Source organism: Chiloscyllium punctatum, chromosome 10 (genome assembly GCF_047496795.1).
Source record: "Chiloscyllium punctatum isolate Juve2018m chromosome 10, sChiPun1.3, whole genome shotgun sequence".
Classification (NCBI taxonomy): Eukaryota; Metazoa; Chordata; class Chondrichthyes; order Orectolobiformes; family Hemiscylliidae; genus Chiloscyllium; species Chiloscyllium punctatum.
The window spans coordinates 55,437,506-55,453,539 of NC_092748.1; the positions used below are offsets into that span (position 1 = coordinate 55,437,506).

The 16,034-nt window shown below is 39.2% G+C and overlaps 1 protein-coding gene across 1 annotated transcript in view; it reads left to right on the top strand.

The window, feature by feature from the left end:
- Window positions 1-2,719: 2,719 nt before the first annotated feature.
- chrna1 (cholinergic receptor, nicotinic, alpha 1 (muscle)) overlaps window positions 2,720-16,034 on the top strand; it is a 31,344-nt gene continuing 18,029 nt past the window's right edge. The window contains exons 1-4 of the mRNA XM_072579180.1: window positions 2,720-2,961; window positions 4,849-4,991; window positions 9,433-9,477; window positions 9,652-9,761. Coding sequence (XP_072435281.1) covers window positions 2,904-2,961; window positions 4,849-4,991; window positions 9,433-9,477; window positions 9,652-9,761 — 356 coding nt within the window. The 5' untranslated portion in view covers window positions 2,720-2,903. The remainder of the gene's footprint in view (window positions 2,962-4,848; window positions 4,992-9,432; window positions 9,478-9,651; window positions 9,762-16,034) is intronic.

A 16,034-nucleotide genomic window follows, 5' to 3' on the forward strand; every position in this document is an offset into this window, starting at 1 on the left:
AATCCATGGGATCCATCCAAATGTTCGCTATGGAATGTTCAGTTACAGAATATTCCACATATTTGGCAAAATAATTCTGGGTATTAGAATGTAAGTAATGTTTTGATTGTAGGTTTTATCATTGTTTCAACATTATATTGTGAAGCTTATTGTTGTTTGTTCAAAAGTATGGAACTTTGTCACTTTATTCTCTAAGTAAGTCTCTTGGATTTCACACTTTATCAACTTTAAAAATAGCTACTGCTGATTTTTGGACAGACCATCACAGAAATTTGGTGATTCTGCCTGGGATCATAACAGAATTAAAAAGATTCCAGTTGTTGATACTATGAAGGAAGTGGATTCTTCTGTGATCCTTGCTATTTGCCACACATTGTGGGAAAGTGAACTTAGAGTTTGTGCATAGGTATGAAGTTATCTGATGATGCCTCTTTACAGTGCCATAGCCCTGATACCCAATACACAGAATGTTCTTAAGTCCAAAACACTCAACCAGCAGCTCCCAGTTCTATCATACCTTGCTGCATTCCCAGCACCCCCTCCAGTGACCTATCTCTCCCAGTTGCAGTGTGCCAGTTTCTCTTCCTTAATTTACTTACATTAAATAAGTCCAAGCATATGAAGGACATCACCTAGCAAGTGGTTAGCAACTGATGTACCAGAGATGGGAAATGTTACAAGGATATTATAACATTCGAGGTTGTCATTAAGGTGTAAAAGCAGAAATTTCTTGACATGCATGGAGTGGTCAACAGCAAGCTGCTGTTCCCATGAAACTAACTGTAGAGCAACACAGACTGTCCTGTAACTTAGGGCAACTTGCAGCTTGTGGGTTCCTCACCACAAATTGCTGGGTTACTTACATTACAAATAATAATGTGCATGTTAAACATTACATTTTTGTGTCCATAACTTCTGTCTTAGTATTTCCTCAGATAGTTTGCTCTCAAACTTTTAAGGTGCCTTTTTCAAGAATGTAGCCCAGATCCTAATTTTGGTAGTTGTTTTAAGCAGGGTGCATTGTGGATATTCTAGGAATGATTCAGCTGGTCAAACCACTTAGTTTTGAACAAAACAGAATTTATTTACAAGATTATCAAATAAAATACAAACAAAAGAGAACAAAATATATAATAAAATAACCTAGCCAAAAACCAACAGATTATTCCAAATTAATGATGCTGTTCCAAATACTTGAAATAATTCCCATAAACACCCCTCGGCAAAGAATGGTAAAAACCAAACACAGGTTCTTCCAGGAGAGATGACAGAGAGACTAAAGACCTTTTGTTTTGGATCCAGCAGCTTCACAATGATTATTTGCTAAAAACCAAACCAACTAGAGAAAAAAAAGTGAGCTGGGAGAACTGGCCACTCCCCTTTCATTGTACAAGTGCTTTTTTAAAACTTGAAAGCTTTTTTCTGAGGCAATGTCTGTTAGCAATAATCAAACTGGCTCTAAAGGTCTTCAAACCTACACTTTTAGAAATCACTACTTTTACAGGCCAAGGACAGCATAACCTTGTTAAAGGACTAGCATTGTCACATCACAATGTAAAAACATTTATCTAAAACATCGTTTTATCATAGGACATTGAGCAATTCTAACAAAGCTTAACACCATTCAGACCAAAGTAAAATTACACTTTCATTATAGCACGACAACTGGTGCTGGTTTAACCTGTGTGTTCACCTGCCTCAGGCAAGGGATGAGGCCTTCATGGTCACCTCAGCCAGTAAGGAATTGAATCTGTGTGGTTAGCATTATTCTACAGCTAGACAGTCACTGAGCTAACAGTCTTTTTCCATTTGCCCATCCATCACATTAAATGTTCACAGCCTTCGCACTGGCATACAATGCCAATAGTGTGTTCAAATGCTATCAAGTCGTCACCATAGAGGGAGATGAGTGGTAATTTAACTTGAGGACCACCATACCTCAGGTGAGGAGAGATTTTCAGAAGGAGAGTCATTCATGATAACTTCAGCCCATGTGGGTATTGAGCCCATGCTGTTGGTATCACACTTTTGCAAATCAACTGTCCAGACATCTGAGCAAAATCAACCCCTGCTTCATCAATAAGACACATTTCAATAACTTCCCAAGGTTTTCTCAACAACTTCCAAATCTATCTGGGTTCCAGAAAACAAGGTCAAGAGATGGATGAGAATGCCACCAGCAGCAAGTTCCCCTCCATCTTACTTACTTGGAGACATATTGTCATTTCTCCTTTGTTGCTAGGTCAAAATCTTGGAACTCCATTCCAAACCCTGAGCCAAAAGTAAGACCATTCTGACACAACAGTTGGGAAATTCAACATTTCATAAACAAGCATATTATAAGTTGGGGGGATATTTACTGCATCATAGTAAGAACCTCATTCAAACTTCATAATTTGTAAGATAGTAAATTGATATTCAGTTCATACTTGTGATATAGAAACGCTTATGATTGAAAAAAGGGAATAAAACCAACCCACAGCACTGCACTTCTCTGCCAATTGTCTAATTAAACTGTACAAAACTATAGCATCTTATATCAAACAAAGAGAACATTGTGGAAGAAATGCAGTAGTTCAAGAAGGGAATGGACAATAAATGCTGGTGTCGCCAATGATGTCCATATCTTAGTACATGAAAAAGATAGAAATAAACAGGATGTGGTGGTGTGTTTTGACTCCCCAGCCTCCTGCTATCAGCTGTCACTTGACAGGTGCCACAAGAGCAGAGTCGAGGGCGAATGGACAGTTGTAACGCAGCATTCCCAGCTCCACTCTTCAGTAACAAAGGACTGTTAGCCAATACTCAGAAATCCAGAAGAGCCAGCAAAACTCCAAGTACTGTAAAGTGTTACAAGAAATAGAGTGGATTGAAAGGTGAATTGTCCAACTGGCAAGTTGAGAATGACTCCGTGTATAGATTTGCCCTTCGCATTGACGATCCTTTTATTATGCTTTGAAGGTAGGTCTTCGACTCTGCCAGTTCATTTTGTTGAATTGAGAATTACGCAGTGTCTTCGCTGTTTGATATAAAAGGCTATAGTTTTGTACAATTTAATTAGACTATTTGGCGGAAAAGAACAGTGCTGTGGGTTGGTTTTATTCCTCCTTTTCTGTGATAAGCATCTCTATATCCCAAGTACGAACCGAATATCAATTTCCAATATTACAAATTGCGAAGTTTATGTGAAGTTCTTACTAAGATGCAGTGAATATTTCCCCGACTTTTGGTGAATCCGTTGAGGAAAGGTTGAATTTCGGGGGCGACTGTTGTATCGGAATGGTCTGATTTTTGGCTCAAGATTTTGGAATGACGACTATTGAGCCAAGGTCACTTTCTGGAGTGTGGCTGTCTGTCAGGAGTGTGGCGGGATCAGTATTACACAGCGGAAATAGGAATTCAATCACGGCAACAACAGCAGTAACCCTGGAATAGGCCAGGACGGTCTGTTTACCTTAAGCGGGTTTAGAACCTTTTTTTAAATAAAGGAATGGGCTAAATCTGTCATCTCCTCGATTCACTGAAGTAGCCACATATTACCCAAACAAACAACAGCCAGCGTGAATTAATAGAGGTTGGATGTAAGGTTATGCTCCCTTTTATTTAATTACATTCAAATCACTTTGTTCCTTATCCTTGTTTGTAAATATGGCAGTCAAGATCATTGACTTTGGAACTTCTATGGATTTTGTTCTTCAAACCTGATATGATCGCTGACACAAAAGTTAGAATGTTTTTTTTAAGCATGTCATTGTAATCGCTGATACCTTGGTGGATACGCTGCAGCTGTTTGAGATTTTTCAAATACCTGACATGTAGGGTAATCTGTCCCTGTAATTCTTCATGCATGTGGTGCTAAAAATATTCCAGCAAATGAAAATATACTGCTTCTCTGAAAAAAGTTACAGAAAAAATATTATGTACAAATGTTCGTTACAATCATTTTAAAATTTATATTGAAAGCCTGTGCGATGTTAACATTAAGCTGCAAGAATTGCAAATTATTAGTTACATTTTCAATCTGCTTTTAGTATTTACTTAAAATATAAAATATGTAAGGAAACGCAATGTTCATAATCTATATCGATGAACTTGGCAGAGAACAGAATTAAATGTCATCAACAGCATGTTAAGACAGTGTTAGAACGCTTTTTGGTGAACAATTAAAACATCTCTGCTTGTTTAAAAGAAATCTTGTAAATATTTTAAAAAGCCACCGTTTGAATAACATGATCTTGAAGTGATATAACGTTTCTAGACCCCAATTAGAAATCTCAAATAAACGGAGTAACTACTGTTTCCACGATTTCCATAGGGATTCAGATTATCTTCGGGTTAAAGCTGCAGGGGAAATTGGGGAACATTAGTTGTAGATGTTGAATTTGAATCCCAACTAATAATTGATCTAAATGACTACAGTCACATATAATTGCCCTGCTAAAGATACTGAGCAATAGAATCTGAATGGAAATCCATAACCCTGCTACCGCGGATTAGACACTGGGATCAATTCAAACTAAAATCCAAGTGCTATTTTGACACGAGAGCGATTGGGAAATATCAATGTCGGGTGCTCACCTACGGCTAGCCCATTTCAGAGTACACCAACAAACACAATCGACCAAAGACTAGCTATCTCACTTATTTTTTAAAAATGGAATGAGGAATAAATAAGTTGCAGTAACAGGAGAAAATATGGAGAAAGAAAATGGTGTATTATAGTGATGTTAAATTTACATTTTAATGGATCAGTTTTACACTTGAACTGGTGTGGTTTCAAATAGGGCTCCAGGTGTTCAGCGATGGTAGAAACCTTGCAAAACCCATTTTTATGTCGTGTTTTCTCAGGACTGGTGCTGGGTTCTGAACATGAGACGAAATTGGTGGCTAAATTATTTGAAAACTATAACAAGGTGATTCGTCCAGTGGAGAGCCACGATCAATCAGTTAACGTCACAGTGGGACTGCAGCTCATTCAGCTCATCAATGTGGTATGAACCAAATACATTTTTCTATTAAGAAAAAAAATAATTCTCCACATTTATTGGATTCCCCTTGACCACACTCCCTACAAACAATCCTCTTACTGCAGTACCTTAACCTGCTTAAAACTAGTATTAAAATTAAGAGCGCAACAAAATAGGAAACAAACCCAGCAGAATGGACCTGAAATTAAGCTAGAATGATGTCATACACCTTTACAATCATACAATCGGAGCTAAGTTTACAAGCTATTGGATTTGTTGTCAGTGGTTGGAACTGTGAAGGAGGCAAATTCCATTGGAGTCTCTTGATCTTTTGGCATAACTTCATTGGGTGACCTGTGGAACCACTAGAGAAACAGTACAACATTTGTACAACAAAATAGATAAATTTTGAGGAAGGTATATCGATATTTAATGCTAATGTCTCTCTTTGAGACCTTTGTGCTGGCAGTGCAGCATTGCTGTTAGGTCTACTCCCATTTTAATTGTTATCCTGATGTACTGATGATGGACGCCCCTACTACTACATTGCCTAATATAATTAAACAAAGTCCTCTATAGTATGCAGGAATCATGCTAGGAACACACCTAACATCATTAAGAACTTGAACTCCTGGGATATATGTCAAGGTTAGAGCAGAGTTGGAGGGAGAGGAAGAAGTCTACCATTATTACCAGTCCAAAAGATAAAATTTAGTTCAGTCAGTCCAGTGTCAATGAGAGTCTGGCTTAGTTGTTGTCTATTACTTAATTTACTTAATTTTATTGGAGAAGTATGAGCATACCAGCTGTTAGAGGCAGGGCATGAATGGAAGCACTGGGATAGAATCATAGAGTCATAGAGATGTACAGCACAGAACCAGACCTTTTGGTCCAACTTGTCTGTGCCAACTAGATATCCTAAACTAATCTGGTCCTATTTGCCCATATCCCTCTAAACCCTTCCTATACACATCCAGATCCCATTTAAGTTTTGTAATTGTACCAGCTTCCACCACATCCTCTGGCGGCTCATTCCATACACGCACCACCCTCTGCGTGAAAAGGTTCCCCCTTAGGTCCCTTTTAAATCTTTCCCCTCTCATCCTAAACCTATGCCCTCTAGTAGCTGACCTGTTGTGAAGATCAAACTAGGAAACCAGAATGGGAGGTACCTTGCCCATTCTGTGGGACACCATGAGATCAGGGGAGGATGTGGTAGCTGCACATTCACACAGTTGCAGGAACCTGAAAGTAGAAAACAACAACAAGCACCTGGGTTGTTCTCTGTCTCCTAAATCCCAAGGGGTGATGATCACTTGTTCTTCATTTTAACTCTTAATTTCCTGTGGATCGATTACTGCTAATGGGGGCAAATCTGCAAATAACGAGCAAGAAAAAGATACTAACAAGCAAGAAAGGAGCAGGAGAGATATTGCTTCCTCCTACAGACTATAAGGATGATGATGAAGGAAAGGTTAAACCACTCATAAATTCTCTGAATCTACATCTTACTTCATGCTGCTTTGCTAAAATTCAGTTCAGCACACCCCTTGTGTCACTTGCATCCTTGATGTCACTCTCTAGTTCAATCAGGTAAAATGAAATAATGCATGGGAGAATCTGGCACTGGATGGTATGCAGAACATGAGCGAGCTGGACAGCTGGGCACAGAGGATTTGCCATTTTCTCAGCAGAAGTTTAGGTAGAGGGAGGTCTGCTATTTCAGATTTGTAGAATTTAGAACATGATTGTACTTGCCTGAAATGAAAAGTATTTGATAAATCATCACATCTACATATAGGCTCCAAGACCAATTTGCAAAGATGAGTGGTACACAACAGGAGTGAAGTTATAGTTTATGTTCTTCACTTGAATTTTATCAGGGAAAAGTTTTCTTCATTAAAAGTATGAATGGAGCATTTTACAGCTCCACCAAAATTTGGCAGCGATGGCCATCCTGATGTTCTCCTCCAATTACTCCTATCTAGCAAGCAACTGGGATCCATCTTCATAGGATTGTCTATATTCATTAGTTTTTAGATGACTATGTGTGATGAACTACAGAATAACTATATGGCACACAAGCTCAAAGGTACTGCAAAGCCCATTTAACCTAGTGAAGCACTTCTTTGAGATTGGACTGTCCATGCCCTGTATATTTTAGTGGTGATGCGAGCCTCATTGGAATTCTCCTGCTATTTGAATGGAATCATCAGAGCTGTAGTAGGATTTGACAGCAGTGGTCCCTCATTGTTTGATATTTCTCTCAGTAAATGGAAGAACACTTGGTAAGTCTCATATTGATGTGAAAATTATTTTATTTGTTGTCACAATCAGGGTGTGGAAGCTATTCGGATCGATGAATTTGAGATTATTAATTGTACAAGATCAAAAAAGCAGCATATTAATTTTCCCTGGATCTGGGGAAAGGCAGAAATCTCATACAAATTGCTAGGCCATAACTAGTTGCTTTGTTGTGGTAACAACGGTGATGAATTCCACAATTCTCCAATTATGTGTGTTGGAAATTTGATGAACGTGTACCTGCATTGCCACCTGACTGTTATTAGAAAGATTACTATGGCTACCTGAAGTAATGCAGTTCAATTTCAGAGCATGTTTAATGTGATCATTTTGATATCTGCACACATTGAAAGATTATGGTGCCTACACTTTTTTCAATGCAATTGCAAGCACAGGGTACCTTGTCACTACTTTGGTATAGCATACTGTTCTAAAGCACATTGGACTGATGTTTTCACTGCACACATCTTGTATGCATACTGTCATGAATACCTAGTTCATGGTTTATGTGTTTTAGTGTATAATTTTTCGTTTTCGAAGGAAATTTTTGAAGAGGTGACCTGTGTATAGATGAGGGAAAAGCAATTAACTCAGTATACTTGGACTTCAGCAAGACTTTTGCTAAGATGCACACATAACATTAATAGCAAAAGGTAAGAATTAAAGGAATCCAAGGGAATTTGGCAAATTGGATCCAGAATTGACTAAGTAGCAGGAAGCAAAGGGTGATGGAGATGGGGTGTTTTTATGGCTGGAGCCTGTGTCTGGTGGAGTGTCTCAGGGATAAACATTTGGGTATTTGCTGTTTGTGGTATGTATAAATGATTTAGCCTTGAAGGTAGGTGGCTTGATTAGTAAGTTGGTGCATGATATGAAAAGAGTTATATTATAGGAGGATATGGATAGGGTAGTCAGATGAGCTTATCAATGGCAAATGGAATTGAATTTGGATAAATGTGAAGCTATGCACATGGGCAGAACAAACAAGGTACAGGAATTCATGATGAATAATAGTACTCTGGGAAGCACTGAGGATCAGAGGGACCTTGGTGAGATTGTCCGCCAGTCTCTTAAGGTAGCGGAATCGGTAGATAAAATGGTTAAAAAGGCATATTGAGTACTTGTCTTTATTAACCAAAGTACAGAGTTTAAGAGCAGGGAGGTTACTCTGGAACTTTATACTTTGGCCACAGCTAGAGTATTGTGTGTAGTTCTGGAATCTATATTATAGAAAGGATGTGATTGCACTGGTGAAGGGGCAGAGGCGGTTTACCTGTTGCCTGGGCTGGAAAATTTTTGTTATGAAGAGAGATTGGACAGACTGGAGTTGTTTTCATTGCAGCTTTGGGAACGAAAGGGGGAACATGATTGAGATATATAAAATTATGAAGGGCATAGACAGATAGAAAGGAACGTGTATCCTTGGTGGCAGAATCAATTGTCAGGGGCATAGATTTAAGGTAAGGGGTAAAGATTTAGAGGGGATGAGAGGAAAAGAAGATTGACCAGACAGTGGTAGGAATCTGGAACACATTGCCAGTAAGAGTGATAGAGTCAGAACCCCTCATAACATTTAAGAAGTATTTTGATGTATGCATGCAATGCCAAGGCACCCAGGGCAATGGGCCAAATGCTGTAAAATTGGACTAGAACACATTTATCTTTAAAAGATAATCATTTTATTATCTTAGCGTTAACAACAAGCAATACAATTTCTGCCAATCACCTGATAGTAAATTTGGCTTGAGAACCATGGGATGCAACAGTCAAGAGCTGTTTTGCTTTGCCTCTTGAAATGACATCACAGTCAATGCATGCATTTTGCCTAACTGTAACACACCTGGTATTGTAAACAGTAAAACAATTAATGCATAAAATTCACTATAAGGTTAGAAAAATTATGGTATAGTCAAATGCTACGGAATTGTAGGTATAACATTAGGTGTTATGGAAGGAAGTTTACATTTTAATAAATATTGTGCAAATGTGAACATATCCTGCTTGAAATAAATGTTATCGTATTTACAATATTATGTGTAGAAGTTATAGGTTTTGATTCACTTTTTAATGTTAATGGTTATAGAATGGTACATGAGTCTAAAATTAACTTTTATCAACCCTATCGCTTGTCTTGTCTGAAGTTCTACTATTGTTCCATTAGGATGAAGTAAATCAAATTGTGGAAACAAATGTGCGCCTGAAACAGGTAACAAAGTGGAACAATTGTTTTTATTTGAACAAGTCTGTAATTTAATATTATTGAAACCTTTCTATTAAATGTTTAACTAGATTTGTACTAAAATGCAGTATTTCATTTAAAAAACTGTGTTCAAGTTGTAGGTTCTTTTAAAGTAACGTTTATAAAATGCATCTTCTTTAGCAATGGGTTGATGTGAGACTGCGTTGGAAACCAGAAGACTATGGTGGTACTAAAAAGATCAGATTGCCTTCTTCTGACATTTGGCTCCCAGACATTGTCCTGTACAACAAGTAAGTAAGCAAGTAATATTTAAAATTTATATCTATGTTAGAGACATGGCATCTTCAAGGTTTCACATAACTTGATAGTCCAATACTAGTATTTCTTTGACAGTATGGCCAATTTTAATTTCATCACCTGAGGGAACCACTCAATTTGAGGATTCATTGTGATTCCTTTTGACAAAGTTTGAGGGAAAGAAGGTCACACAATGCGGCACGGTGGCACAGTGGTTAGCACTGCTGCCTCACAGCGCCAGACACCCAGGTTCAATTCCCGCCCCAGGTGACTCTCTGTGTGGAGTTTGCACATTCTCCCTATGTCTGCGTGGGTTTCCTCAGGGTGCTCCGGTTTCCTCCCACAATCCAATAAAATGTGCAGGTTAAGTGAATTGGCCATGCTAAATTGCCCGTAGTGTTAGGTGAAGGGATAAATGTAGGGGAACGGGTCTGGGTGGGTTGCGCTTCGGCAGGTCAGTATGGACTTATTGGTCCGAAGGACCTGCTTCCACACTGTAAGTAATCTAATCTAATCTAATGCAATGAGAGACAGGAAACTGTGAATAAAATAAGAGTGAAAAGAACATGGGATTGTAACGGACAAGGGAAGTGAGGGACGTAAGAGTGAGAAGGACACAAGCCCATGAGGGAAATGTAATGGTGAGAGAGGCGGGCTGAGATGGAGGTGGTGCTGAAAGGGACAGAGGCATGAGATGAAAAGGTAAATAGATGGGATGGGGCTGAAAGACTGAATATAACCCTCTTCTCCCTCTTCGACAAGACTCTAGTTCCAAAAACAGAAATTGCTAGAAAAGCTCAGCAAGTCTGACAGTATCTGCAGAAAGAAATCAGAATTAACGTTTCAGGTCGAGTGACCTTTCCTCAGAACTGAGACTCAGGTTCCTTTGTTTAACCATTTATTCATACATGCATGGGAAAAGTACATATCCAAAATGGACAAACTTTTATCACAGGAGCTAAGGTTTTATGCCATTTTTATAGATAACAAGTTTTTAATTGACTCTTCCTACTAATAATAATTTCCAAACAATAGGTTACACATGTACTCACCCCATCTCTACCAAACTGCATTTGCATAGTTCACATTCCAAGTTAATACACATAGTATTATCCAATTATATTCAAACTAATACATGTGTTTGTATTATCCAGTCATATTATTACGTGTTTACATCTCTAATTGTTAGTGCATACCTTGATTACAGAGAACTTATCCTGTTTATTCCCCACCTCCTCCCATCAAGGGATTGTGAGGGACAGGGGAGTGTGGAGTATAACGATTATAAGGTACAAGGGTATGAGACAAACAAGAGGTGTAAGGGGGCACAGCTGGGTGTGAGGGATGGGGATTTGAGAGAGTCAGGAGGGTGTGAGGGATGGGGATTTAAGAGAGGTCAGGAGGGTGTGAAGGATGGGGATTTGAGAGAGGCACATGGGGATGACAGGGACAGGTGAGAGGGGCATGGATGAATGGGATAAAGGGTATAGTATTAAATGACCATTGTAATAATTTAACTCTAATTCAAGCCAAATGTTATCAGTGTTTAAAATAATTAATGAGGTCTTAAGAGTTTAAGCTCTTTGCACATATGTCCTGTTGAGAAGTTAAAGTTTATTGACTTTCACCAGCCTTTGGAACAAATGAAAATCTAACAGATGAACTCCAGTGTGAACAAGTAACATGGAGGATTTTTACTGACCATCCATGTGATTTCTGCTGAGTACACATGGTTACAATCATCACCAGTATTTCACCATAGCATATTTTGCCTCTGCAGTCAGGAACCTACTGTCAGGACTGTGTCCCTGGGAAGACCAAAGTCATCAGAGCTTGTGAATTTGTTTTAAGGTAGTTGTTTTGAAAAGGTTAATGTTGAAGATTACATTCAGTTTTGCCCAATCTGATAATGTCACCCAATTTTTGGGTGAATTAGAAGTAGTCTGGCACAAGATCCCAGTGGAGACAGATGTGGCATTTCTGGCTCCAAATAGTCATTTTAATTTTGCCTAATTAGTCAATTTTTAAAAAATTATTGCTATTATGCAAAAACAACACCTTCATGTGTAATATAAATACTTCTTTTTACTGAGGCATGTCAAAGATTTGCAAAAGCTCAGCAGGTCTTGCAGCATCTGTGAAGAGAAATCAGAGTTAACATTTCAGATCTGGTGACCCTTTCTCAGAAAGGTCCTCGATTCTGAGGAAGGGTCACCGGACCCAAAACATTAACTTTGATTTCTCTTCACAGTTGCTGCCAGACCTGCTGAACTTTTCCAGCAACTTCTGTTTATATTTCTGATTTACAGCATCCGCAATTCTTTCAGTTTTTATGTCAAAGATTTGGTTGTATTGGGAGGCGTCAGCACTACCATGCATTCCGGAGTCAAAGACCATTTCTCATGCTTTCATAGGTTTGGAAATGTGAGCGACATCACTGTTGCATGTTTTCAGCATACCCTCACTAATGTCGATACAATCGCATTGATGGGTCATCACTTGCACTTAGAAAGAGTGGCACTCAATGTCATTACATAGGATGAGGGAAGAGAAGAAGACACTGTAGGCAGTACTCCTCAGAGGATGGAGGATAGATACAACCATGTTCAGCTGGGGCAAATACAGAGCCTAAGGATGCACAGGAAATGAGATTTACATTGACTAGCAATGAGCAATGTGTACTCACATGTCAGAGCTTCCTGAGGCAATAACGGGATCTTAGATTGCTAACGAGGTGTCGAATCAGCTTGTATGTGCCGTATGTGCAGTAAACAGATTCTGCATGTCACTATGAAGTAGGTGTGTTGTCTACCACCATTCCCCAAGCTTTTTTCTTTCATTATTAGTGTTATATATTTTTGAAAATAATTGCATTTGACACTACCCCATCTCTGCTCAAGCCTCTAACTTCACAAACTCAGATAATCTGAAAGGTTTTTTATTCTGCTAGACTGTGTTCTCTTCAGTTTTGGAAGAGTTATAGATCTCTGGGTTGTAGTTTTGATTCATTTCCTAACAGTGCAATGCCTGTAGGTCTTTACATTATCAAGTTCCTCGCTGGCTTTGATTCAGCAAGTAATGGTGGACAATTCAATGTGATTCCTACAGTTCCTTCATTTGACTCCCTTTAACTGAATGATATACAATCTATGCTGATTTGTAATGCCTTTCCATTGAAAACAAATAGGCTTGTGCACACACATTCCCATGACCTGGTAGAGAATACAGGAGGCAGCAGTAGCTCTTGTTCTGGTCTGTGAATAGCACATGTTTATCAGTCAGCAGTGAGATTGTTAATTTTTTGAAAATCCCAGACCATCATACTGCTAACCAAGTTCTGGGTCTACACTTCGTCATCCCCAGATGTCTCTGATGAGGCTTGTCTAGAACCTCCTGCTGAAGGAAAGCTAGAATTATCAGTTATTTATCATATACTAGTAAGTCATCCACAATTGTAAAATACTGCCAGTGCTCAAAAAACAATTTAATGGCCAACCCACTTTGATCTGACCAAACTTTGACACAAATAACAATGGATCATGAGATATTCCTGGTACCCCTTCTGCTTCTGTCATATTTGCTTCAGCTAGTTGTATTTTACTGACCACTATGTAACCATAAACTGAGTATATAACTCAATTTCAGGTGCAAACTCAATATTGTGACTGGGAAGGCTGTTGACCATGATTCTAGAGAGTACATCCACCATTGTCTATGGGTTTCCCTGAACATATGCTGTTTTGTAAATGAACTCCTTGAGACAGAGTTCAAATCTCTACATTATTGGAGGCATCCTTGCTGATTCTTCCTTATTCAGAACACAGACCAGAGATTTATCACCTACTTCTGTAACCACTATCAGAACAAGGGTATAATCTGAAAATCTCTCACAAGCGTATGTAACTGAAAAAGTCTCTTCCTCATTCAATGCATATTGTGTTTCTGGAAGGACCACCTGCCAAATGGTGACACTTGACCTGAACTCTAAGTCCTTTACATATTTCTCATACTCCCAGCATGCATTACAACATCATTTTGTAAAGATTTCCCTTGCCCACCAGGGATTTTCATTTTTCTCAGACACTCCAATGCCTATTTGCAGTCCAGCTGAACCCTGATTTGTTACTGTTCCTGCAGACCACCAACATGCCATGCAATCTGTGTCTTCTTTGAAGGAATTAATTCTTCTTCTCTCACTAATCTACAATGTGTCTCTTGCTCGGTCTGAAATGCTTTCACCATTGTCTCTAGTTTCTACTTCATGATTCTAGCCTCAAGAAAGCTCACCATGTTGTATGTGCACAAAACCAAGTGTGCACCTCATCATAGGCCAGATTTACTGTTGCCATCCTCTTGATGTATAGAGATCTGCAGGGTCTAGTATCACTTACTAGTTTAACTAGAAGAGGCTCTTATATTGAATAATTATTAATTAATAATATTAAAGTAGTTAATTGAATAGTCACAACTAATTACTGGTTACAGTGATATGATAGACATTGTAAAAGAACTTGAGGAGGACTCAATGTTAATTGTTATGCCTTCAGGATCTTAACCTGTTCTACACACAAGTCCATATGACAACAACATAGCAGATTGTGTTTAAGACAGTCCTCAGTATGAACCCTTTCAGTTCCTTACACCCTTAAACAACAGTGTGAAGCACTATAGATCAGGTTTGGAATGCATGAACTTAGGAGAGTTGTTAATATTATGGAGAGCCATTTGAGGCAGTATTCAGAGTGGATAAAGGAACAGCACATTAATGTGCATAAAATACATGCAATGCACTGTAACATGCTTGGATCTATTTTGCTGATGGAGTAAATATGTATGAAATGGATGCCTGCCATGCCCTAATTTGTGCTCCTCTCCAACATTCTGGAGAGTGCCTTGCCGCAGTCATGGAGAAAGATGAGAGTGCTTCCACTAATAGGATGCCATCACCATCATCAGCCTCCTGGGTCCCTCTGACTAAAAGACTATTCATACCATAGGGCATTTATTGCCAGTGCAGCAACCTCTGTAGGTGTCCCAATTGGTGCTACTACAATATAGATATGTGCTACCTACCAGCTCTATCTCAGCTGCGAACAGGTATAAACTACCAGATTGTCTCCATCTCGTACAAGACAGGGAAGCATCATGTAGAGCTGGCTGAGACCTGAGACCAGGTCAGGCAGAGAACTGAGTGGGACACTAGGGTTTACTTCATTTGTAAGTGGCCATTTTGTTACTTTCTGACCACTCTGTAAATATCCATGTGACTCCAGATGAACGAATTTCCATCCTTTATTATGAAGTTCATAGAGAAGATTAAAGTGGTGAAACAAAGTTCTTCAAAAGGAGGACAGTGGAACCATTGTATATATCTGCATCACAGTAATGAGAGTGGATCTACTCCAGCCTGTATCAATGGAAATGTTTTCATAAGCTATTCAAAGTGAGTACAGAGGCACACGGTCCTTCTGGGTTGGAAGGACTCAGCTAAAGTTGCCTGGATGAGATGTTCCCTAATGTTGACAGTATCCTGATGAGATCTTTCAGTCCTACACTTGTCCCAGCCACTCTCCTGCAGGACCTTTTGGCTCTGTGGCTTAATTTTGCTCCTTTATCTTCTCCTCAACTTCCTCCTTGCTTTCCTTCAGTGAGCCCTGTCAGTCCAATGGCAAAACATTTTGAAGGACCACACCTCCTGGGAGAGCCATGTAGTGGAGAGTGAATTAAACCATTACAATTTGAGAGACTCTTTGCAGCAGACCCCTAATTATTGAGATAATGATTGATCCAGGCACTGGGTCACCACTTCAGAAGCCTAATAGCTTGCTTCACGGTTGTACTTGTGAGCAGATGGCTTTGGTTGTGACATTTCTGTGACTTTATCATGTAAAATGAGTCATTAGCATTTCATCAAGGGGTGTCCCTTGTCTCTGAGAACCTATCCAGAGGGTTTAGAGGAGGGTAGAATGAAGAGCTGCAGCACCTAGGACTGCCACAGGAGGAAGCTGCTGTGGCAGCGGCTGGAACATTGAGTACAAAGATGCAGGACGTTCGTGTTATTGTCACAGAATTCTACATGTTCAGGAAATGAAAATCCTTCCTGTTGCTGAATCCTGTTGGCTACTCGGTCACTGTCATGAGAGCTGCATGGGCACAGTTGATGATGGGAACAAACCCCAAACTTTATGTCTGTGTGGTCTCATCAGTTTAAAATTGTGTACATTGCTCAGGTTTCACAAATAGGGGTTCAGTAACCTGTGGATTCT